A 23,294-nucleotide genomic window follows, 5' to 3' on the forward strand; every position below is an offset into this window, starting at 1 on the left:
AGCCAGTTTCACCCCTAGACTAGAGGATCTGAAGGGCCTGCCCAGCTCAAATTTTCTGATTCTAAAACATGTGTCTTCTGAAGAAGATCCTTAACAAATCACCTTAGTTATCGGGATTTCAGCTAGTGCTAAAGTGAATGCCTGTGTGTGGGCTCATACTTGTATGCCATTGGGCTTTTGGCTCTCCTCAAATGACACTCTCCTGGTGGTCTTCCCGCATCCCTCACACACCTGCAGTGGACTGTTTGCTCGGTCTCAGGAGCCCAGCCCTGGGCCAGATGGAAAATGCTGCTTGTCCAATGAGCTCATCAGCAGTAAAGAGCTGGCTGTGCTGATGAGATAGCCCTTTCCCTGTGTGAAGGGAAGAGTGGCCACAGGCAGTGGCTGAGACAGAGGCTGGCAGAGTTAGGCTCAGGAACTTGCTGCCTTCCCAGGACTTTGCTGGCTATGTTCCTAAGCTGAATTGGAACTAGGAATCAAGTCCACATTATTACCAATGTGGAGCTCTCCAACCTACCTGTATTAGTTTGCTAGGGCCACCAGAACAAGGTACCACAGCCTGGGTGGCTTAAGCAACAGAAATTTATTGTCTCACAGTTCTGGAGGCCAGAAGTCCAAAATCAAGGTGTCTGTAAGATTGATTCCTTCTGAGGACTTTTGGGGCAGGATCTGTTCCAGGTCTTTCTGCTTGGCTTGTAGATGGCCACTTTTTCCCTGTATCTCTTGGCATCATCTTCCCTCTATGCCTGTCTGTCTCTGTGTCCAGCTTTCCCCTTTTTTATAAGGACACTAGCCATATGTGATTAGGGCCCGTCCTAATGACTTCACTTTAACTTGATCAACTTTATAAAGATTATTCCTCCAAGTAAGGTCACATTCTGAGATACCGGATGTGGTAAGACTTCAACATCTGAATTTAGGGGGGATACAATTCAACCCACACCACCTCTCTTCCATGGTCTCTCACTCATTGTTTTAAACTCCAAAACCCAAGGACCCTGCTTATGCCCTTTCTTACTTGTGACAGCTCAGTGCTTCAGGGTCTCATATACAGGCACACAGCTGGCCGTAAGCATGTACTCTACATGGACTGGGGTTCATGCAGAGGGAAAGGTGAGGGAACTCTCATCAAGAACCTTTTAAGGGACCTACAGACCTTGAATTTCAGGTAATAAGAGGAGATATCTTATTCTGTGAGACACTGTCTATATTGGGACTTTTTACCGCGACACCAGTAAAAATTGGACGAATTTATACAACACTTGATAGGCCAAATACTGTTCCAAGCACTTTATATGAGGTAATTTACTGAATCCTCACAACACCCCTTTGAGGTGGATACTATTATTAACCTCATTCAACAGATAAACCGAGGACCAGAGAGCTTAAGAAACTTCCTCAAGTCTATAGTAACTGATGGAGTTGGGGTTTGAATCCTGATAGTTGGCCTCCCGATGAAAACGAGGGAACTATTATTCTCATTGTGTAGATGAGGAAACCGAAATCAAGAAGCTAAGTAATTCACACAGGGTCACACAGGTGAGAGGCAGGATAAAGGCAGAATTCCTGCCCTGGAAGCCACAGGGCTTCCCCCACTGGGGACCAAGTGTCCTGAGTCTCTTCCCCATATCCCACTCCACTCACGCACACCCCCGGGTAGTAGGGCCAATCCAGAATCTCTAAGCCCTTATTTGTGGTTAACTGTCTCCATACCGCAGGGTAATTATGTGGCGTGAAGGAAGGAAGCCACCCTCCCAATTTAGATCCGCCCAGTCGCTTCCAGGTCCCAAGACCACTAGCCCCAGGCTTAATAAGGTCTAGGCCAGAGTCTGGGAATTTTCTGAGCCCGGTTTAGAAGCGAGCGAGGGCGGTGGGGAACAGGATGGGCGGGGCTGGGCCGCTCGGGAACACAGAGTATCAGATTTCCCGCAACTTGCCAATCCGGAGCACGGGAGGGCGTGTCCACACCTGGGAGGCGTGGCCGGGCGGCGGAGGGGGCTGCGGCGTCCTGGGGCGAGGCGCTGACGTGAGCTCGGCACACCTGGGCCCGGCAGGTAAGGGCCGACGCGGGGCTGGGAGCGAAGCCCGCAGTCCCGACCTGCGCAGAGCCAGGTGTTGCTTGCCCAGCCGGTCGAGGAGCGCGGTGGCGACGGGTGATCTTAACTGGGGACTTGGTTCGGAGGGACGTCCGCTTCTGGTAGCCGGATTGAGGAAAGGTGGGGACGCCAACTTCTGGAACCTCACTTGAGGGAGGCGGGACACGCCCGCTGGTGGAGAAGGGTCCGCTCCAGAGTTTGTGGGGTTAGGAAAGCTTGCTTGGGGACATCTGTTTGCTTGGGGATACACTCTGGGGCTGGGTGCCTGTCGCCCTGCTGCAGGTAGCTTTTGGGCGGTCCTGGTCCCGGAGCGTGGGACCCCTCCCGACCCCGCACTTCTGTCGACTCCCTTTCCTTCCCTGCCCAAAGGGAATGTGCTGCTCTCGGCCCCTACCCACCCACCGTGGGATAGAGCTAAGGCGCCCCCACTCCTTCGGTCTTACCAGCTCGCTGGGCCGCGGACCCCTGTGTCCCAAAAAGGGGACTTCCCAGGCCCGCCGGGCCTTGGTCCCGGTGGGTGTTTTGGGACACTGAGGGTGGGGGCGGCCAGGAACTTTAGCCAGTTTGTTTGTTTTCTCTCCTTGAATGTGTTTAGCACAGTCAGGCCCCTCGCCCTGGGCCTGGGAGACACCCATGGATTTCCAGGTAGTCAAGCTAGGTGCTGGGGAGGGTGGCGCCGGGCGTGGTTGCTCTGGGGATGAGGCTCTTTTCGCCTGAAGGGGCTGGAGGGCGGGTGTGGAGAAAAGAGGAAAGTGTCTCAGGACTTGACTGGAAGGGAGGTCCTGGGTGCCCTCTTTACAGGGAGCCTGCCTTGTGGTGAAGGAGCCATCCCTGCCCCCACCCTGCTCCTTGTGGATGTCAAAAGTGGAAGCCAGGGAAGGGAGAGGGAAAAGGCGCTTGAGTTAGGGGTTGGTGAAGGCTAGTGCTGACCCAGGAGAGCAGTTTAGGGTTAGATGTATGTATAATGCATGACAGCAGCACTCAATACCCTGCAGCTCCCTCTCACCAGCCCCCAACTTCGATCCAGCGGGGAGGAAGGGGGTGAGAATTATGGCTAGAGGCCCAGAATTTACCCCTAAGCAGGGTTAACCTACATGGAGGACAGACTGGAAACTTGGAGGATGGCATTTCAGTTCCCTCCAAGGAGGAAGGGAAAAAGCAGGATCACCACAAAGGCCTGTCTGCCAGAAATGGAGGATGTGCTTTACTCTGAGCAAAACCATTGACAACTGAATCTCGGCTGTAGGGTAGCAGTGCCCCTGGAAACTAGTCTAGGCAGGGGCTGCAGAGGTGGCAGTGGGAGTGTTGTAGAGGACCTGCTCGCTGGAATAGGGGTGTGAGAGAGGACAGTTAGTGCCTTGGGGAGGTTGAAAGTGTCCTTGCTCAGTGCCCAGTGTAAGGGGAGTGGATGGGATGGCATCTTTGTTCTTTGGCTGCTTAAATACCTGTTGGAGACACAGGCCTTGATTTCGCTGATAACCAGAGCGGAGTTCGACCAGGCTAAGGTTGTTCTGTGGGCATTGGGATTTGGGTGGTAAGAAGGTTTTGAAAGAGAACTCTGATTTAGGTGTGCTTGAGGGTGGGTGTCGTGCAGTTTCTTCCCTAACCACTTCATTTGTCCTCCATGCTGCTGGGATCTTTGCGGATGTTTTGGTTTACTCTCTTAGTGTCTAGAAGAAAGGAGGGACTTGGAAGGCAGAGTGCAGTGGCAGGAAGCAGTTCGGCACTCTGACTCTGGAGTGTTGGTCTAGGCCTCAGATAAAGCACTTAACTTTTCTGTGCCTCAGTTAACCCAGCTGTAAAATAGAGATGATGATAATAACATTGCCAGATTATGAGGATGAAATCAGATACGTTTAGCAAAACTGCATGTAAAAACTATAAAGCCTATGTAGATACAAAGGGTTGTTGTTATCATGGTCTCATCAGCTGAAGGCCATCTTTTATCACCAAGAAATGTCATAGCTCCCTGTGGCTAAAAAAATACTTGTAGGGTTTTTTTTTTTTTACATTATAAATTGAAACATATCATTGTATGAAAATGTGAACTATATGTAAAAGTATATAGGCAAGTATAAAATTCACCCATAATCCTATCACCAGGTAACCATTATGAATATCTTGTTGCAGCATTGGTATATTATTTCTTTCCCTTTTTAAATTCTGTGTATGTGCCTATGTACTCAAGTGCAGGTTACGTTACGAGATGGAGGTGCTGCTATACAGTCAATACTGTACGCTGCATTTCCCCCCTTTATATTGTAAATGTTTCCCAAAGTCCAATAAAAATTCTTCAGACGCCCCGTTGTTAATGGCCGCCTAATACTGCGGCCTGTGAATGTGTAATTAGCCATTTTCCTCTGTTATTTCGGTTGCTTCCCATTTTTCCCTCTCTGCCTGTTTTTGGAGTCTTCGTTACTGAGTGGCGGGGGCGAGGGGGAGATCTTGGCTTACTTTCAGAAGGTGGAGAGGGTTAGCAGTGATGGAGGTGGGGAGTGGAGGAGGTCAGGCTGGGGCGGGGTTGCTCTTGGGTAGTGCCATCTTGGGAGAACGCCAAGAGCCCAGGTCTCTAGATCCTAATCATCCATCTCTATGGGTGGCTGCTTCTCCTTCCCCATCACTATGTGCAGTTCCTTATATTGACCTGGTTGCTTTAATTTTTTTTTGTTGGGCTATGGATCAACTAGAATAAGCCGTTTTCTTCAAAGTCCACGATCCGTCAAAAGGTGAATTTCACGTGTCTGACAGGCCCAGACACAGGACTTAGCAGTAGAAATTCACGAAAGCCCCTCGCTAGGTTGATGGGTTTGCTGCTTATTTCCCTATTCTCTTCGTCCTCCCCTTGGCCCATCCCCCTTCCAGTATGCTAGGACTGAGGAGGAGAAGGTAGAACTCGCCCTTGGGACAATATGCATTCCCTCCTCCATATAAGGTAAACGTTCTCTGTGGTTTGGTGGTTTGACGTGCTGCCCTACAAAACAACCTAAACCAAGGCCAAGAGCGTGGGGGTGGGGGGTGCGCTTGAATGCTGCATGCCAACCTCACCTGCCCACTGTGAGCTGTGCTCCCAGGGGGAAGGTTTCAGTTGCAGGACTTGGTAATTGGGTCAGAAGGCTCAGGTGAGAGCAGGTCCTGCCTTGCTCTTAAAGTGCCAGAGGCTGAAGTGGGTTTGGGTTTTCCCATCTTTTGGGAATCCGGCTGGGGAAAGAAGAGGTGTTGGGGCCCACCCACTCAGTGAAGCTCCTCCGAGTGGGAGCCTTTGGCTGACTCAACTGGTTTGGTTTCTGAACCACCATCCAGGTGGGGATCTTTCTGGGTGTGAAAGTGACTTTATCATTCTTTCCTCCTAAGGCCATTGTGGGGCTTGAGCAGTTCCAATGTGGATTTCTTCAGGGAGTCTGATGAAAACATTGAGCTTTCGCGTTTAGTAACTAACATAGTGCTTGACACACAGTAGCGATGAACAAATATTTGTTGAAAGAATGCTATTTTGCTGGTGTCCCTTCTCACCTTAAGTAAAAACAAGAGATAAGAACACCAAAAAATCTAAACACAACATCTCAGGCAGACAATTCTCCAGTGACTAGTTTTTCCTTCAGGCACCCAATCTGGGCAGGCCTTTGTCTCCTGCTGTGAGTGCTGGCTGCTGCCTAATGTTACCTGCTATGCCCGTGTATTTTTATGAGGATCAATTGCAGACTTTACCCAGGCTGGCTCCTGCAACCAATCAGTTCACTCCAGCCTCTGTGGGGAGATAAACAGACCTAGGTGAGGAGGCTGTCCTAGCAGTAGAGGACATGTCTTATGGCTCTTTTTAGGACTCTAGGGCTAGGAACTGTGGTATTTAATTATTCTAGGGCTTCTGAGCTTTACTAGACTCAGTTGCAGCCAAGGGTTCTCAGAGCCTTTGTCTCCAGTGTTACCAGCCTTCTCCGAGACCCTGGATTGTCCTGTGGATAACCAGCTCAGACCCACTTTTCTTGGTACAGAATCTTTGGGTGGCCCAGAGAGAGGAAAGCTGACTGAAGGCCCAGCTGTTCAGATCCCTGTGGATATACTGCCTGCTCATCTATGTAAGTGAACACTTTGGAACCAAACTCACCCTTGGCCTACTTCTCTCACCAGGGTGGTGTCATTTCTTGCTAACATATTCCCATTTGCCTTTAGTTGTCTATATAAAGAAAGCGTGCTTCAAGTTCTTGCCTGTATCCTTGCTGTTTCCGTAACTTTTTTTTCTTCTCTCTGCTGAGATGAGATTGAAAAGAGCAATTTCCCTTCTCTTCCAAAGCCCTTGGTACTTCAGGAAGGACTGTGTTCCAGCAGGGATGACATCATCTTTTTACTTTTCTGCTTCAGGATTTAAATAGAAGAAATGTGATCTACTTACATGATAAGTCTGATTTGGCTAGAGCATGAAGTATAAATGGCTTTGGACTAGGAATCTAAAGAACCTTTTAACCTCTTCTTTTTTTTCCCCACCTGGCACAGTTTATTCCCATATTTAGTTTCTTTGCTGTAATCTAATGAAACTGTAGCTCTATCATACGGGAACAGTGGCTGGGAAAAGTTCCCAGCGGCTGGCCTAATTCTCCTGTTCTCCTCACTTCTCCTCCCTCCCCCCAACCCAGATCATGGCCCTCCACCCCCGCAGAGTTCGGCTGAAGCCCTGGCTGGTGGCCCAGGTGGATAGTGGCCTGTATCCTGGGCTCATCTGGCTACACAGGGACTCCAAACGCTTCCAGATTCCCTGGAAGCATGCCACCCGGCACAGCCCCCAACAAGAGGAGGAAAATACCATTTTCAAGGTAAAGGAATTCTTCACCATCTGACTTGAAATGTTTTCCAATTCTCTCAGACCTTTTTGGTTTTTTGTTCTGTTTTCTGTTTTGGCATGAGAAGTATACTCGATCCAAAATGCTGATGCAACTGAGAGAATGTTTATGATGGGGGTGCCCAAACTTAGCAGGCATAGTAATCTCTCTTGTGCTGGCATGTTTCTATAATGGTTGAGGCCATTTATTCTTCCCCATTGGTTGAAGGTACTCAACTCACATCCCAAAGGATCCCAGGTGTGGTTTGCTGAACTCTTGTAAGTGATTGTCTTGATGTGGTTCCAAAAGCTCCCAAGGGTCAGTGTCAACTCTTTCTCTTCATTCACTCCAGGCTCTTGCTGTGAAGAGAGGTGCTTGGGCCTGGGAATGGCTATCTAGACCAGGACGAAACCATGGAGTGTTAGCAGGCTCCTAAAATAGCCTGTTGGTTGGGTATAAAGGGCACTCCACAAGTGTTTCTTTTTATGTTAAAATTGTTTTCCCTATTCATAACCACTGCTTAGAAATTAAAGGAGATTTAATTACCAGTTTTTATTCTATAAATACGTTTTCTTAAATAAAAAATAGCTTTCAGTTATTTTACTTAACTGAAAACAAGATTTAATCACATGGCATTGTGCAAAATGTAAGTGAAACCAAAACTTGACTTAAGACAGAAGTAGGTGGGAAGCTGGTTGCGGGAAGGGGTGTTGTGTGGTTTGTAACTCCGGAGCCTGGGCCTCTGCGCCAGACCAACTTCTCTGTGCTGCTCAGTCTTCCATCTCATGAAGAGCTTTAGTTCCTGCGCCCCCAAGACACAGAAGTGAGTTTATCCTTTTCTTCCCTGACTATAAGCTGGAAGTCAGAAGTGAAATCCAGTCCCTACCCTGGGCATCTCAAGATTGATGCCCCACGTTCTTGCTGAGTTTGGATCAGGAAAGGTGGGCTCACTCCTCAAAGGAGAGCCACCCTCGAGATGTTTCCCACTCAACTCAGTTAAGTCAGGTGTAGAGACAAGAGGTGGAGAGAAAATTGGCCTCAGAGTACATAGAAAGAAAGTAAATGCACTTTTAATTTAAAAACTAAGTAATGATATAAAAGTGATAAGAGAAACATCTGAAAACCACCAATTATGGGAGTTGGCATTCAGTGGGGGATGAGCCTGTCTTGGGCCAGCTGGCCTCTTGTGTGGCCTTGGTCTGAAACAGGACTTGATGTTGAAGTGTTGGTGGTGGCTGGCCATGGGGAAGAGGCTGGTTCCTGAAAGCCCCACTCACCAGAGCGATCTGTTTGCTTAGGGCTTGAGGAAAAGCTGGCTGTGAGAAGCTGCTTTGTCGTATTTATATCTGTATATCCATTTGCAGAATGCTAAGGGAGGGCCTTGGAAGTCAGGAGAAGAGTGACGGTGCTCTCACAGATCCCAAGCTCTGACAGGCCTTTGGCAGGATATGCGGGGTGGGGGAAACAGCACTAGCCTTAAATGGGTGCCTGCTCCATAGCCTAAGTCCATTATCTCATTTAATTCTCAACAGCTCTGTAAGGGAGGTGTTACCTTATGATGTAGATGCAGAAACAGTCTTAGAGGAGCTAAGTAACTTGCCAAAAATCACATAGCCTATAAGTGGTGGGACCAGGATTCAAACCCAGGCCTATCTGCTCCCTTATTATCATGCTGCCCCTCTGACCGGGAATTGGAAGACCTGGCTTCAAATCCTACTACCATCAATTGCATGTGTGGTTTTGGGCAAGTCACATAATCTCTTTGGGCTTTAGCTTCCCCTAGTAAAATGAGGATGAAAGCAGTCTTGCCTGCCTCATAGGACTGTTGTGAGAATTGAGCGAAATAATGAATGAAAAGGGACTTGTACCACAAAAATGCAGAAGTTATTTCCATTTAGGAAGACAAATAAGGACCTGCACAATGACCAGAATCTTTCAGAAGCAAGACTCAGAATGGCTTTGAACAAGTAATGTTTATAAATTACAATGATTGCCATGTCGTGGGTACTGTCCTCTGTGCCGCCTGACTCGGCCCTGGGTAAGGGCTGTGTGATAAGCAGAAAGGTGGGGCTGTGGTTCTGGGTTAGTCTGGTTGCTTTCCTTTGAAGGGCAGGGATTTAGGGAGCCACAGAAATTTGCAGACCTCTGCCAAAGTCAGCATAGCCGAAGCCGGCTGGGTGGGGCCAGAGTGGAGTGGGTGCAGAGGATCAAACAAAAGAAGGGAAAATGTGGCGAGGCAGCAGCCAGGTACTACTAAGTAACTGGAGATGTGCCTCTCAGATGCTAGGGACCAGTGAAGTTGACATCCCCTATAGGGGGTTAGATGGAATGAAGCCTGCTAAGCCACCTAGGGCAGCACAGCTTTGTCTAAGCTCTTCATTCCACACTGAAACAAATAGAGGAACCAAGTCTGAGAAGATGGTAAGAAGTGAATCTGAATTGGATGAGAAGGATTTAGATTAGCTATGGAAGAAACTTCCTCATGATTGTGAGGCTTTGCAGGGAGTGACTGAGGGAGATCAGAAATCTCAAAGAAGGGGCAGAAAAATTCCATTTCAGCTTGAGGAAGAAGTCTATGGTCAGGAGCAGAGGCAGGAGCAGAGGCATGTGATATGCCCTCTTGGCTTGAACAAGTTGGTGTCTGCTTCCTGATCTTGAGTACTCCATTAATGATATGCCCCCTTTTTGCATCAGAACATACATCACACTCTTGAAGAAAGCTTAGAGGTCTGAGAATTTGTTAGCACTGAGGGAGAATGGATATCTGGTGAGCAGAGACAGAAGTGCCTGTTAGACCTGGAAGTCGGGCTGGGTTTCTACTCCCTCCTCTATTGCTGAGGACCTTGTCTACCATTGGAGCAGCCTGGGTTGTCCTTTTCCTCATTGGGGAAGCTACGTTGTTCCCCTTGTCTGGGAAAGCACCGTGAGTTTCCATAAGTGAAAACCAGAGAGGAGCATACAAAGTGGTTTTAGCCCATCCATCAGCCACTGATGTTTCCAGCAGAATGTTTCTAATCAAGTGGGAGTTTGACGAAATAGGGAAAGGAAGGGGGTCTGGGTTTATAAGGAGGTTTATATGAGGCCCTCAGCCAGTGGGGCAAGCTGAACCCTCAGAGTGTGCTTCCTATCGTCCTACAGGCTGTTACTCTTTTTTTATGCATCGGATTAAAGACTGAAGCGGGTAGGGAACAGCAAGGCCAAAATCTTTATATCATATGTCATTTCCCTTTCTCTTATTATTATATAAGTAACTCATGTCAAAAACAAGTAAGCCAAAAAAAAAAAATTTTTTTTACCCAAAATCATGCTATCCAGAGTTACCATTAGCATTTTGGTGTGTATTTTTTCCAGACTTTTCTTTATTTTCACCCCTTCATTATAGCCTTTGTAGTCTTGACAGGTGGTGCTGGTACCTCTTGAGATAAAGCTCCTCTTTTCAAAAGATTGTGTTTGCATATGGCTTAATTTCCCTCAGGCTCTGCCTTGCCTGGTCCTACAGGCAGTGTTTCCTGCTACAGTCTCTGTAAATTGGAGTTGGGATGGTGGGGCCGTCAGACAAGGGTGTGTGTATATGTCCATCCATATGAGAGAGGGTGAGCACACTTTGCAGTTTCTGGGCAACAGCAGGCACTCACTGTAATTTCCTATTCCTCAGGCCTGGGCTGTGGAGACAGGGAAGTACCAGGAAGGGGTGGATGACCCTGACCCAGCTAAATGGAAGGCCCAGCTCCGTTGTGCTCTCAACAAGAGCAGGGAATTCAACCTGATGTACGATGGCACCAAGGAGGTGCCCATGAACCCAGTGAAGATATATCAAGTGTGTGATATCCCCCAGCCTCAGGGGTCGATCATTAACCCAGGTGAGGCCCCAGCTGCTCGGGAGAAGGTGGATGGTCTGTCAGGTTGTAGGCTGGACTCTTAAAGATAAGATAGTCGACTTGAAAATCGTTTGGCTTACAAAGACTGGTGAAACAAGTAAGCCTTTCGCTAAGAAGGACCCAGAGAACAGAAGCTGTAGACTTGGCAAAATCATCTTGCTTACTTAGGGGAATAGTTACTAGCTTGATCGCTTAAAGCATTAGAAAGTGTAGAATTCTACTGTAAAAATTGCTTCCCTCAAGACTCAACACTGAGAGGAGAGGCTGGGTGGTTTAGAAGAAGGAGGAATTAAAACTTAGAGTGTTTGAGTTCTAAACCTGGCTCTTATCACTTCACTACTTGTGGAACATTGAATCAAGTTATTTGACCTCTTGAGCCTCAGTGTCTTCAACTGTAAAATCTGGGCTCTCATCTTTCCTATTTCAAAGGCTATTGTAAGATCAATTGACATGATATGTAAAAGCTATTAAGTTCTCTTTATAAAACGTTGGGTGGGTGATCATTTAGTTTGAAGGATACCTGTGCTAAGAGAATACCACCTGATCCTCCTAGTTACCCAGGGCTTAACAAGTACCAACTAAGAGCCGGATAATTTAGACTTGTCCTCCAGTGAATCCAGTGAGGCCTTGCCATGAGGGAAGCATCTCCTCACATTAAGCTTACAAGGAGAAAAGTTGGTGTCCTTGAGTCCTTGAAAGGGACGCTAATGTGTAGGAAGAGCTTTAGAGTGGGAATTAAGAGATTTCTAGGAGAAGAAAGTCAGGTCTGCAGCTCCTGGATAGGGGAGGTGAAGACAGCTTACATTAGGGCTCTGTAAGAGGAATTAGAACCAGAAGTTAATACACCCTGGGTTCCCACTCTGATTGGCTAGGGTGTTGAGGGTGCAAACTGCATCTGAGAGGCCTCTGTGCTAACAGTCCCCACTTTGTATACTGGGACACCTAGAGGGATGACAGAGCAACCTGAGCAGCTCATGTGCAGGCTTGTGTGTTGGTTTCTCGGGTAGGATCCACTGGGTCTGCTCCTTGGGATGAGAAGGATAATGATGTGGATGAAGAAGATGAGGAAGATGAGCTTGATCAGTCACAGCACCATGTTCCCATCCAGGACACCTTCCCCTTCTTGAACATCAATGGTGAGTGGGAGCAGTGGGTATAGAAGGATGAGGAGTATGTAAGGGGCTTTGATCTTGCAACTGCTGACCCCTCAGCCACGACTGCACTGGGAGTAGTGACCAGGCCATGTGGCCAGGCTGCTGGTCTATTAGCAAGTAGGGGTCATAGGCAAGGGAATTCTGCTGGCCCAGTTATCCCAGTGGGGTGGCTTTTAGGCATAGAGAGCATCTTCTAAATCTTATGTGATAATTTAGAGAAATTAAAATTTAAATTCATTCTCAGTCCCACATACAGATACATTGGCTGTTATAAATTTTGCTGATTTCCTTCAGGCCACATGCAGACATCATTTTCATGAATTGTAGGCCAACTCTTCTGCTATTTCCCTTGGTATAAATTTATTGTGTCATTTTCTTAACAGAGCCTACTCTGCTAAGGCTGTATCATGGGAAACTTGTGGTTTCTATAGCTCTAAATACTCTGCTAGAATTTATCTGCAAGAGACTATTCTTTAATAACTTTTTGAAGTCAGTTTCCCAGGAAAAATGAGTTTAGAGGTTAGAAGGTCACTGTGGGCCAGAGCATGTCCTGAATCTCCCATTGTACATTCTGAGGATGCCCAAACCCAAGGTGAATGCTCTTCTGCAGCATCTTCACTTGACCTGCCACTGAAATGCTCCTAGTCAAATGACATGCATTCAGTTGAGCAACTTTTCACTTGCCCTTCTATTTCTATCTGGTTGCTATTGGCCAAATGAGATACTTGTGCCACATAGAAAATTTTAGTATATCAAGATGATTCTTTAGGATTTTGGAGTACTCTACTCTAGTTGGTGCGCTCACCTTCGAGAATCAGGAAATGACATTTATCATCTGTCCAGTTGCCCTCCTTCACTTACCCTGCCATTTATGTCTTTGCAACTAAGTGATGAGTAAAGAAAAATACAGAGTTCTTTCAGGTCAATATTGCCACATGTTACATTCCCACTGAGTGAAATTTTAAGAATTAGACATCTGGAAATGTGGGATCCTTTCCCAAATCCTTGGCTGAATCATTCTGTTATTCTCACCTCTTGAAAGGATGCAGCCTATTTGCAGATCCTGATTTCCTGTTTCTGTTCATATTATTAAACCTAGTGTTGTGTGGCCTTATGTTATGGGCCACCATGGATCCTTTTTGGAAAGATGTGGGACATATATTAAAAACAAAAATGTGAAATAGGGTACATAGACTTAACCAGACTTATACACAGGGGTCAAAGAAACAACCTCTGTGATTTCAGAGCTGTTGCGGCAGAGAAAGAATTGTTGAAAAATAGATGCTTAAGATGTGAGGCCAGGAGGAGAGATCTGTAGACTTTGGAGCAAGTCAACTTTGACAATAGCAAGGAAATAGGATGGGTTTTTCACTCTTTTATTTTTATTTATTTATTTATTTACTTTTGGTGAGGAAGATTGGCCCTGAGCTAACATCTGTGCCAATCTCCCTCCACTCTGTATGTGGGACACTGCTACAGCATGGCTTGCCAATCAGTGTGTAGGTCTGTGTCTGAGATCCAAGCATGTGAACCCAACCACTGTGCCACTGGGTGGCCCCATTCACTCTCGTTTTTCAAAGCTTTAATTGGATACTTTTGAAGAAACAATACTCGAATGTGGTTTAAAATTCATAATGGTACAAAACAGTAATCAGTTGAAAAGTTTTCCTTCCATCCTGTCTCTGAACCTCCCAGTTGCTTCCCTGGAGGAAACAGATCGTTCCAGGTTCTTGAGTATCCTTCTAGATGTTTTATGCATGTAAAAGTATTTGTTTTTAATGAAATTTCTATACATTAACACTTACTTGAAGCTAATTAAGTAATTCACTTGAGTTCATTTTATGGAAGACAACTAGCTTCCATTTAATTGCTTGGCTCAAATTTTGCAACTGGGAACCTTTTATTCGTGCTCATTCTAATTTAACCCCAGAGAAAACTCACTCGTCTATCTGTTAATCTTCTGCAAATGCAGGTTTTTCAGAACTGGGAGTTTATGGGAGAACTAATATGATTAGGAAGCAGAAGCAGGGGAACCTTATTTCTTATTGTGTTAGTTGTGGGAATCTTGGATGGGTTGCCATGCTGAGTCATGGTCCAGTGTTTGACTAACATCTATTGACTCTGTTAGGTTTTAGAGCCTCAGACCAAGAGCTGTGCATATGTGGTGCCCCCACCTGCTCACCCACATCCTTCTGTTCTAGGTTCTCCCATGGCACCAGCCAGTGTGGGCAACTGCAGTGTGGGCAACTGCAGCCCTGAAGCAGTGTGGCCCAAAACTGAACCCCTGGAGATGGAAGTACCCCAGACACCTATACAGCCCTTCTATAGCTCTCCAGAGCTGTGGATCAGCTCTCTCCCAAGTAAGTGAGACTTGAACTTTCCAGCTGGGTCTTCAGCTCCTATTATAGTCACTTTCCTGCTCCACCTTCTGCTTCCATTTCTTTGTCACATATAGAAATGACCTGTCCTACAGGCGGCTTCCGTGTCTGGTTCCTGGCTGGCTGATGAGTCACCAGGCAAAAATAAAGAAACATTAGCCTATACCTACTTGCCCATGGGGATACTCTGATTGGTTGCAGCTCTAGGTTACTCATCTCTTGGGTGGGTGGAAGGCCTGGGTTTATCAGTTTGAGTAGGGGATTTGGGGACAAGGTCAGTTGTCAGAAAGGGAGGTTAATGGCTATGGATTTGGTCATGGAGGCTCTTGGATTTCGAGGGGCTTGAGGACCGAGAGAAAATCTCTTTCTGAATTGGGGACAAATTGATGTCAATGAAGAATCAATGTCATTGCCCCATCTCCCTTTCTTCCCATCTTCCCATACTACACATGGTGGGGGGTATGAGTGCTAGAATTTTGTCCAAGAGGCTAAAAGCTTTGATAAGACCTATAGGATTCAATGGAGACTTGCTGAGTGAAAATTTACTTTGCTATGAACTATGTTCTTTAATGATATATTATTAGAACAGGTCCACAGTATGTGCTCATGTGTGTAATTTTCAGAAAGATGATTTGATATTTCTTGTTCCTCTGGTTTCTTCAAACAGTGCTCCAAAAATGAGACATAAACGATATACCTTAGTTTTTAGCTTCTTTCAATGAATATTGATGTGAAGACTCAGCCAGTACGAAATGAGGAGAGCAGGACCCAGAAGTTTGCTTGGAGAAATTCTAGCCTTAGGGTGTGGTGATTGAGTAGAGATAGTATAGATAGACCTTGAACTGTTTGCTTCATGGCAGCCTTTTGAGTGAATGTTCCAGGGCTATGTTGATGTCTCCCTTTATTACAGGAAGGATAACTATGGCAGTAGCCTTCCTGAATGCTGGTTGAAAGGTGGCTTGATCTTGATGGAATTGCGTGAGTCTTAGGGATGGACAGGCAGAGGAACAGAGAAGGACTCTCACTATCTTCTCTCACTTGCAGTGACTGACCTGGACATCAAGTTTCAGTATCGTGGGAAGGAGTATGGGCAGACCATGACTGTGAGCAACCCTCAGGGCTGCCGGCTCTTCTATGGGGACCTAGGTCCCATGCCTGACCAGGAGGAGCTCTTTGGTCCCGTCAGCCTGGAGCAGGTCAAGTTCCCAGGTCCAGAGCATATCACCAATGAGAAGCAGAAGCTGTTCACCAGCAAGCTGCTAGATGTCATGGACAGAGGACTGATCCTGGAGGTCAGCGGTCACGCCATTTATGCCATCAGGCTGTGCCAGTGCAAGGTGTATTGGTCTGGGCCATGTGCCCCATCGCTTGTTGCCCCCAACCTGATTGAGAGACAAAAGAAGGTCAAACTATTCTGTCTGGAAACATTCCTTAGTGGTGAGTCTTTTTTCAGAAGGTTGATGGTGGGAACTGCTCCTTCGAAGTACGTCTTCCTCCTTTTCTGTCTTTGCAAAGATCTTAACCAAAAAACTTCTTGAAGTCAAGATGGAAGAGAACCTTGGTTCTGAAAAATGAAAGTGACCTGGGTAACAAAAAAAGTTGTTCTGCTCCGAAGCCATGTACTTGGAAGCCATTTTTAAGTTGGCTTTGACTCCTTTAGTGGCAGAAGAGGGAGACAGTCTTGTCATTACCCTTCACATGCTACCAGCTTATCCTTAACTTTGGAAAGTGACCTTGTTCATCATAATCAGCAACATATATACTTTTCCCATCTGGGAAATATCTGAGTGGTGAATTCAAGCAGACAGATTTAGGGAGAGCACTGAGATGTGAATTTTACAATGTGGTTTAAACCCCAAGTCTTGTTCAATGATGTCCAATAGAATCCTCTGAAAAGATGAAAATTTTCTATATTTGCATTGTCTAGTATGGTAGCCACTAGCCACAGGTGGCTATTGAGCATGTAAATGTGACTAAGGAACTATTTAATTTTAATTAATTTAAATTTAATGGCCACGTGTTGTGGTTAGTGGCTACCATATTGGACAGCATAGACGATGATATTTAGTGAGTGGATATGGAATAACTCAGTACACCAAACTTACTCTTCCACCTTCTGCAGATCTCATTGCCCACCAGAAAGGACAGATAGAGAAGCAGCCACCATTTGAGATCTACTTATGCTTTGGAGAAGAATGGCCAGATGGGAAACCCCTGGAAAGGAAACTCATCTTGGTTCAGGTGAGGAGCTAAGGATGTGTCAGCGACTCTTTGCCTTTTTACCAGTGCTTTAGCCACTAGTTCTGGGGTTGAGCCATGAGTGAGGACCCATCAGCCTGTGTGGATTTTAATCCCATTAGATGGAGTAACAGACTCAAGCTTTGTACACTCTTTACAGCAAGACCATGATGGAGAATATAAGCTCTTCAAGTGGGTGACTGATGTAATGGGGACCTTATCTTTCATTTTCTTACTGACATTAGAATCTTCCTGAAACCTAACAGGATATGATCCTTTCTAGCTCTTTTAGAAAAACCCTTTGAGTTTCTTTTAAGAACCTAACCTTATGCTAGGAAATGGCAGCAAGACCACTGGGTTTGGCCCCTGGATTTGTGCAACGACAGGCAATAGATGAAATTTGGGTAAAAGTCTTGTAGAGTGAACCTTGGTAGAATTGTCCAGAAAGATGAAGGCATATCCTATATCTAGACATTAGAGTAGGGGGCTTCCCCAGGGCCTCAATGGTCCTTCCTTTAATCTTGTGTCCTTCCCGCTGTTTAAAAATACCTTGTCTTCAGTGCATACCTGTGTGCTCTGTGTCCTGAACAGGTCATTCCAGTGGTGGCTCGGATGATCTACGAGATGTTTTCTGGCGATTTCACACGATCCTTTGACAGTGGCAGTGTCCGCCTGCAGATCTCAACTCCAGACATCAAAGATAACATTGTTGCCCAGCTGAAGCAACTGTACCGCATCCTCCAAACCCAGGAAAGCTGGCAGCCCATGCAGCCCACCCCCAGCATGCAGCTGCCCCCTGCCCTGCCGGCCCAGTAGTTGTCAATGCCGTCTTCCTTCTCTTTTTTTACAGTATTGTACATATGGTTATTTTTTATTACTCAGATTTAACCAGCTTTAGGACCTCTCTTCCTTCTAACAATGTTAGTAGTCTGACTCTCCAAATATGCCTAGCTTTTAAAGTTGATTTAATTTATGGAGAAATCGCCCTTTGTACTTTCCCTTTTTTAAACCTCCCAACACTAGTCTAATGTAGTAGAAGGAGATTTGGCCTGGGAGTTTGGACACCAGGGTTCTAGCAGCAGCTTGGCTTCCAATAGTGTGACCTTGAGCCAAGTCATTTAACCTCTGGGCTTCAGATTCATCACTGTGAAGTGAAGGGGTTGGAATGATGCCCGAAATTGCATCCAGCTTTAAAACTCTGATTTGATGACTACATTCTACTTGTATAAGGCAAAACCGCCTGGAACAGAACCCTTCTGCATTGTTCTTGTACCACATTTTTTTCTTGGCTTTCATTAAAGTTCCCTCAAGCACTGATTTGTCCAGGATTGATCTCCGTTTGACCTGTTTTGCTAGTATAGTAAGTTGGCTCCCTGATGGGGGAAGTGAGAGGGAGGAGAGCTGGCTGGTTGCTTAGGAACCAAGCCAGATATCTAAATAGAAATAGGTGCCAAAGTCTGAAAGTCACCTGGCCTGTGGAGTAAAAGCTCATAAATTGAGCTTCTAATGGGAAGCTGTTGACATAGAAGGCCTAGGGATTCTGTAGAAGAATTGGCTGTCAGGTGTTTACCTTGCCACCACTCAGATAACCACTGTGTGTGTGTGGTAGATGAGGGTATATGACTCCGTAGTAGCCTTCAGAGAGGATAGAGCTCTCTTCTTATTTTCTTCTCTGAGGAAGACCTGAGAGTCAGCTGGGCATCTAAGATAAACACCTCTAAAAGGGACAGTTCTTCCTGGTTTGGAGACTTTTACAGTCTTGCTGTCATTTAGATTTTTTGCAGTTGGGACAAATGGGATATTGAGTGTGTTAAGGCCAAGGTAAGGAAGGGCTGGGCAGTGCTTTTCTGGAAAAGGCTCACCTAGTACAAACCTGCTTGTCTCCCTTCCTAGTGGAGGGTATGAACAATTAAGGTGAAGAGTGGTGTAGAACATTGCAGGTATAGCTGCTATGAACTGGTCTTCTCTATTAACTTTTGCTTGGTGCCTGACTCTTTTGCCCCCCCCCCCCCCTTATTTTTTAAAGACGAAATTATACATAATTTAAACTCCAAGACCTAAATGGAAAACAAGATGCTGATCTCTGGTTGCAAGCCCCAATCCTCTTGAGAACTGATGCCTATTTGTGCCAGGCCATATTACGAAAGTGCATATCTAGTCTGATACCCTTAAACCAAACCACCTTCTACTTGCTACTGAAGTTGGTCTAGCTTTATTTCAAAAACTATAGCTCAGCTCAGTCACAGGCAGCAGTGGGACTTATTTATTTAGAATGCTTAAGACATGGTTTTAGTGTCTTTAAGGGACCTGGTGGAATCTGCTGTTACTAAAGTATGACCAAGAGAAATCTGAGTAAAGGTCAGGTGCTCAGCTCTGAGCAGAAGTTGGGCTTTATAAACCAGAAAACATGCAAGGTATAGAAACTTGACGTTTTTTGGTCATTTTGTTGAGTGGGTGAAGTGAGGGATTTGGTTTTGATGTTTGGCTGTCTCTGTCTGTATCTGCATAGCTCAAAGTTAAAAAGAACCCACTGTAGATAAATTGGGAGGGCAACTGTTGGATCTGGGCTGGTCCCTCTCCCTTATTCTGTAAGATGCTAACAACCAGGCTGTCCATCTGGATGGGGGCCTAGATAATGGGAGCTGGCAAAGCGTGTTGAAAATAGCATTCTGAATGCCAAGAAGGATCAAACTTTTAGTATATGACTTTTAGTGAAAAGTTTATGAACACATTGCAGGAAGGGATGAGTGATTTTACGCGGTCTTAACTAGATAACAGTTTCTTGTTTTTTTAATCTTTCAGAACTCTGGGAGAGTGCATGCAGGGCTCTCCACTGATAGCCATCAGTGCTCCTTCTCTGGTTTTGATGGGTAGACACCAGGTGTCCTTTCTTGGAGACTCAGCCTGCTATCTCCTTTGGTGGCTACAACACTCACTCTCTTGGTGTCTTCTACTTCCTTGCCTTCACCTTGCTTAACACTGGGAAGGGAGTTAGTTGGTGTCACTGGCTCTTCTTTTTCTTCTCTGTCCACCCCACCAAACTAGATTAGCTCAAAATTAAAAAGAAGCTACTGTAGGTAAATTGGGAGGGCAAGTGTTGGATATGGGCTGGTCCCTTCCCCACATAATTAAGTCCCTGGTTATATGTTCCCATAACACCCTATACTTCTTTCAGAATAATCAATTCTCTTGTAATTACTCAGCATCTGTGTCCTGTTTGACTACAAATTTGCTGAAGGTAGGGACTGTTTGTCTAGACTTTGCTTCCAGCTTTTAGTACAGTGTCTGGTACATAGTATGTTCTCAAATATTTTTTAGAATGAGCTAAATAAGTCTTTCATTTTAGGGATTTATTGCTAACCACCCTGGGAAAATCAAATAAATAAATATGGGCAAGTATAAAATTAGTTTCTAGTCTCTGTTTCTCTCTCTGAGCTAAGAACCAACGTTAGACTGGAAGTCCCTACAAGCTGGTCCTCCTTCCAGGCTGGCCCCATCTTTACTCCACAGTTGTCTCCTTTCACAGTCTGAAGATATCACCAACATAGAGCCAGGAGTGAAACCTCCGGGGTAGCTGCCCACAGTTCCCTAAGCCTCTGCCCTGCCCATGTATCAGGAAATTTGGGCCATTTCCTTAGATATGAGTTTTCTCAAATTCTTTCCCTTCGTAGTCATATGGCTGGTAGTTAAAGACGTGTTAACCTTTCAGTGAAATAACGCTTGTTTGTCTCAGTGACCTGATTGAAAAGCCTTTGCATTTCTGCTTCTCATTTCTCATCTGAAGTCAGCACACTGAATTCCCAGAACTTGAGCTCCACGAAGATGGGGTTTTTGTTTTGCACGCTGCAATACTTCCAGCGCCTAGAAGCATGTCTAGCACACATTTGTTCAGAGTGCACACTCATGCCCTTCGCACTCTGCTTAGAGGTGACAAACCGCGGCCAGGACAGCACTTGTCCACCCACTTCCCTTCTGAGAATTAAGCCCCTCAAATTTAGGATTCAGGGAGGTCAAAGTCTACAAAAAAAGAAAACTTTGTAGCACCACCCGGAAGTGAGGACATTCTGCAAAACACATCGTTTGTCTTGAGATAAGTTTTGTCTGGAGGGGAAAGGGCACTCCTCTAGACACAAACGGTGTTTTTGCGCTGTGTACTCTGTCCTGACTTCCTGGTCAACTAGGACACCAGACTTAGTAACATACAGGCGCTGCAGGGTGACGACAGCGGCAGGCGCCGCCTTTCGTCCACTTCCGCCCCTCCGCGCTCCTACGCAAGCGGAGAGTGCCGGCGTCTGTCTGGCCGGAAGGGGCCGGGCCGCCGGCATCCACACTTCCGGCACGCGGCGGGGCGGCCTTGCCGGGGGTTCTAACGCGAGGCGCGCGAGCGGACTGTCTGACGTCACGGAGGGCGGCGGGGAGGGGGTTGGGTTGGGCATGCGCAATAGGCTGACTTCTCCGACCCGGAGCCGAGCGGGCGGGGTTTCCAGCGCTGCGGTGGAATGCTGGGGGTTCGCTGCTTTGCCGGCGGTGGGCAGGAATCTGGAAGGGGTTCCTGCGTCTGCCAACCTGCAGCGGAAGAAGAACGTACGTGTGTGATAGAGGGACCTCAGCCTTATTTAACAAGTCACGATAATATGCTCAGGAGAGGGTGTGGGGACTGGGGTGACCCCATCTGCCGAGGGCCCGTGGGTGTCGGCCAGAAGCGGGAGGCGATGCCAGCAGAAGTTAAGATACAGCCCTCCTGCAATTGTAACATTTCCTTTATTTACTTTTATGTCCCAGGGTAAGATGGTTATTAGTCCACATTCTAGTGTATATTAGTTTAATCAGATTGCTAGTCTTGCAACTGTGCTTGGCGGGGAGAGAAGGGGAAGTTGGCCGTGGAAAGAGTGTATTTGGAACCTGGAAGTCTGTCTCAGAAGGGCGGTTTTAGGTGGCGTGCTCTGAATTTTGCCAGAGACTGCCCTGCCTCTTTTCTGCTCCAAACTCCTTAAGTTTTGAATCAGAGAAAGTAAATTACAGCAGGTAAAATTAGAATAGAAGCCAGAGGATGTAAATCTAGCCGTAAGGCCGGAAAGACCATGAATTTGGGACTAAGGGAGACTAAGTCAACCACAGAAATCTGGTAGTGTTGGTGACCCTGTCTTGTCTGGGCTAGGTTAGCATTCCAAAGCAGGGGGAGGGTTGGAATGACGTTTGGAAGATGTAAGACTTAGGGGAAAGCTATTGGCAGCTTTCTTGGTATGTCACTGGCTGGTGTTAGTAATTCCCTGCTACTGCTTTGTTTTTAGGCCCTTCCTCAATTCTCTGGAGCTCAGAGATGTGGCCCAGGGGAGGGGACTGTGGCTAGTTAAGGAGGCCATGCTTGATGTTGCTTCCAGGTCCCATGTCAACACCAAGTCCTCAGCTGCTGGTGGCAGCTGCTCAGCAGACCTTGGGCATGGGAAAGAAACGGAGTCCGCCGCGAGCTGCCTGCCTTCACCTAGCAGGAGAGGTGCTGGCTGTGGCCCGGGGATTGAAGCCAGCTCTGCTCTATGATTGCAACTGTGCAGGGGCATCAGAGCTCCAGAGCTATCTGGAGGAGCTGCTGGGCCTGGGCTTCCTGTCTCAGAGACTTCACATCCTTGAGATTGGAGAAAACAGCCTGATTGTCAGTCTTGAGCACGTATGTCAACACTTGGAGCAGGTGTTGCTTGGTACTATAGCCTTTGTGGATGTTTCCAGCTCCCAACCTCATCCTTCTATCTGCTTCCTGGACCAGCTTCAAGACTTGAAGGCCCGCGTGGCTGAGATTATCATGCATTTGCAGGGGCTACAGAGGGACCCATCCCTGGCCGTCTCCTCCAGCAGGCTCTGTTCCTCAGATTGGAATCTCTGTACTGTGTTTGGGATCCTCCTGGGCTATCCCGTCTCCTATACCTTTCACCTGAACCAGGGAGATGACAACTGCTTAGCCCTGACCCCATTACGGGTGTTCACTGCCCGGATCTCATGGATGCTCGGTCAACCCCCAGTCTTGCTCTATTCCTTTAGTGTCCCAGAGAGCTTGTTCCCAGCCCTCAGGGACATTCTAAATACTTGGGAGAAGGACCTTAGAACTCGATGTGGGACTCAGAGTGACATTGCTGACCTCAGCATTTCCTCTGAGATAGTCACACTGCCGGCCGTGGCCCTCTGACTTTAACTCTTTTCCCATGTAGAAGTTACTGAAGAAATGATTAGCTTTAGGTCAGGGATGGTAAATAGGAGTCATCTCAAGTGGTAATTCTGAGCATCTTGAGAACATGAGGGAAGAATGCTATAATCAGTTGGCCACATCTGCAGTGGGCATGGGAATACATGGCAGTGGCGGTAGCATTGGTAGGACATATTTGCTGTTTCTATACTATGGAGTCCTCTTAGCTGAGTTGTCTATTTTTCACTGGATAGGAGATAGAAGGAAAGAGGTTGTGGAGAAGAAGAAGGGTGCTGGAGGACAAGTAGCTCACCCTTGTATGGTAGTGCTTAAATATACCTGCTGGATGTGGGTAGTGTCTGCTAGAAAGTAGAAGGACTGGGCTTCACTGAGTGTTTATAGTCCTCCAACTGAATTGGACTGGGGAGAGTAGACCAGGATGTTGAAGTGTCTTTTTTGTGATGTGATGTCATTCGGAAATAAACTGAGAGTTCTGAGGAAAAGAGACTGTCAGGTGAAGTTTGTTTATTTATTTTGCAGTAGGGTAAAAAAAATAAAGTCAGA

General features: G+C 46.6%; 2 protein-coding genes across 3 annotated transcripts; both read left to right on the plus strand.

The window, feature by feature from the left end:
* The first annotated feature begins 1,986 nt into the window (after positions 1 to 1,986).
* Positions 1,987 to 17,872, plus strand: IRF6 (interferon regulatory factor 6). 2 transcript variants are annotated; one of them, XM_046681703.1, is made up of 9 exons: positions 1,987 to 2,054; positions 6,086 to 6,169; positions 6,725 to 6,901; positions 10,563 to 10,767; positions 11,793 to 11,921; positions 14,141 to 14,299; positions 15,362 to 15,754; positions 16,440 to 16,558; positions 17,147 to 17,872. In XM_046681703.1, exons 3-9 carry the CDS (start codon positions 6,728 to 6,730, stop codon positions 17,369 to 17,371), a joined length of 1,404 nt encoding a protein of 467 aa, XP_046537659.1. In that variant the 5' UTR covers positions 1,987 to 2,054; positions 6,086 to 6,169; positions 6,725 to 6,727; the 3' UTR covers positions 17,372 to 17,872. The 2 variants fall into 2 exon arrangements, with proteins under 2 accessions (XP_046537659.1, XP_046537658.1); XM_046681702.1 differs by lacking the exon at positions 1,987 to 2,054 and adding an exon at positions 2,061 to 2,216.
* A 3,144-nt stretch (positions 17,873 to 21,016) lies between these two features.
* Positions 21,017 to 23,233, plus strand: C13H1orf74 (chromosome 13 C1orf74 homolog). The gene is made up of 2 exons (XM_046683168.1): positions 21,017 to 21,139; positions 21,847 to 23,233. The coding sequence occupies exon 2, from the start codon at positions 21,924 to 21,926 to the stop codon at positions 22,731 to 22,733; it is 810 nt and encodes a 269-aa protein (XP_046539124.1). The 5' UTR covers positions 21,017 to 21,139; positions 21,847 to 21,923; the 3' UTR covers positions 22,734 to 23,233.
* The last annotated feature ends 61 nt before the right edge of the window (positions 23,234 to 23,294 follow it).

This window comes from Equus quagga, chromosome 13 (genome assembly GCF_021613505.1).
Source record: "Equus quagga isolate Etosha38 chromosome 13, UCLA_HA_Equagga_1.0, whole genome shotgun sequence".
NCBI classification, from domain to species: Eukaryota; Metazoa; Chordata; class Mammalia; order Perissodactyla; family Equidae; genus Equus; species Equus quagga.

Bases quoted from the DNA above. Each gene is read 5' to 3' on its own strand.
- IRF6 (XM_046681703.1), top strand. From the start codon at position 6,728: ATGGCCCTCCACCCCCGCAGAGTTCGGCTGAAGCCCTGGCTGGTGGCC. The intron at 15,755-16,439 runs GTGAGTCTTTTT...CACCTTCTGCAG, and splicing joins TCTGGAAACATTCCTTAGTG to ATCTCATTGCCCACCAGAAA. The intron at 16,559-17,146 runs GTGAGGAGCTAA...TGTCCTGAACAG, and splicing joins GGAAACTCATCTTGGTTCAG to GTCATTCCAGTGGTGGCTCG.
- C13H1orf74 (XM_046683168.1), top strand. From the start codon at position 21,924: ATGTTGCTTCCAGGTCCCATGTCAACACCAAGTCCTCAGCTGCTGGTG.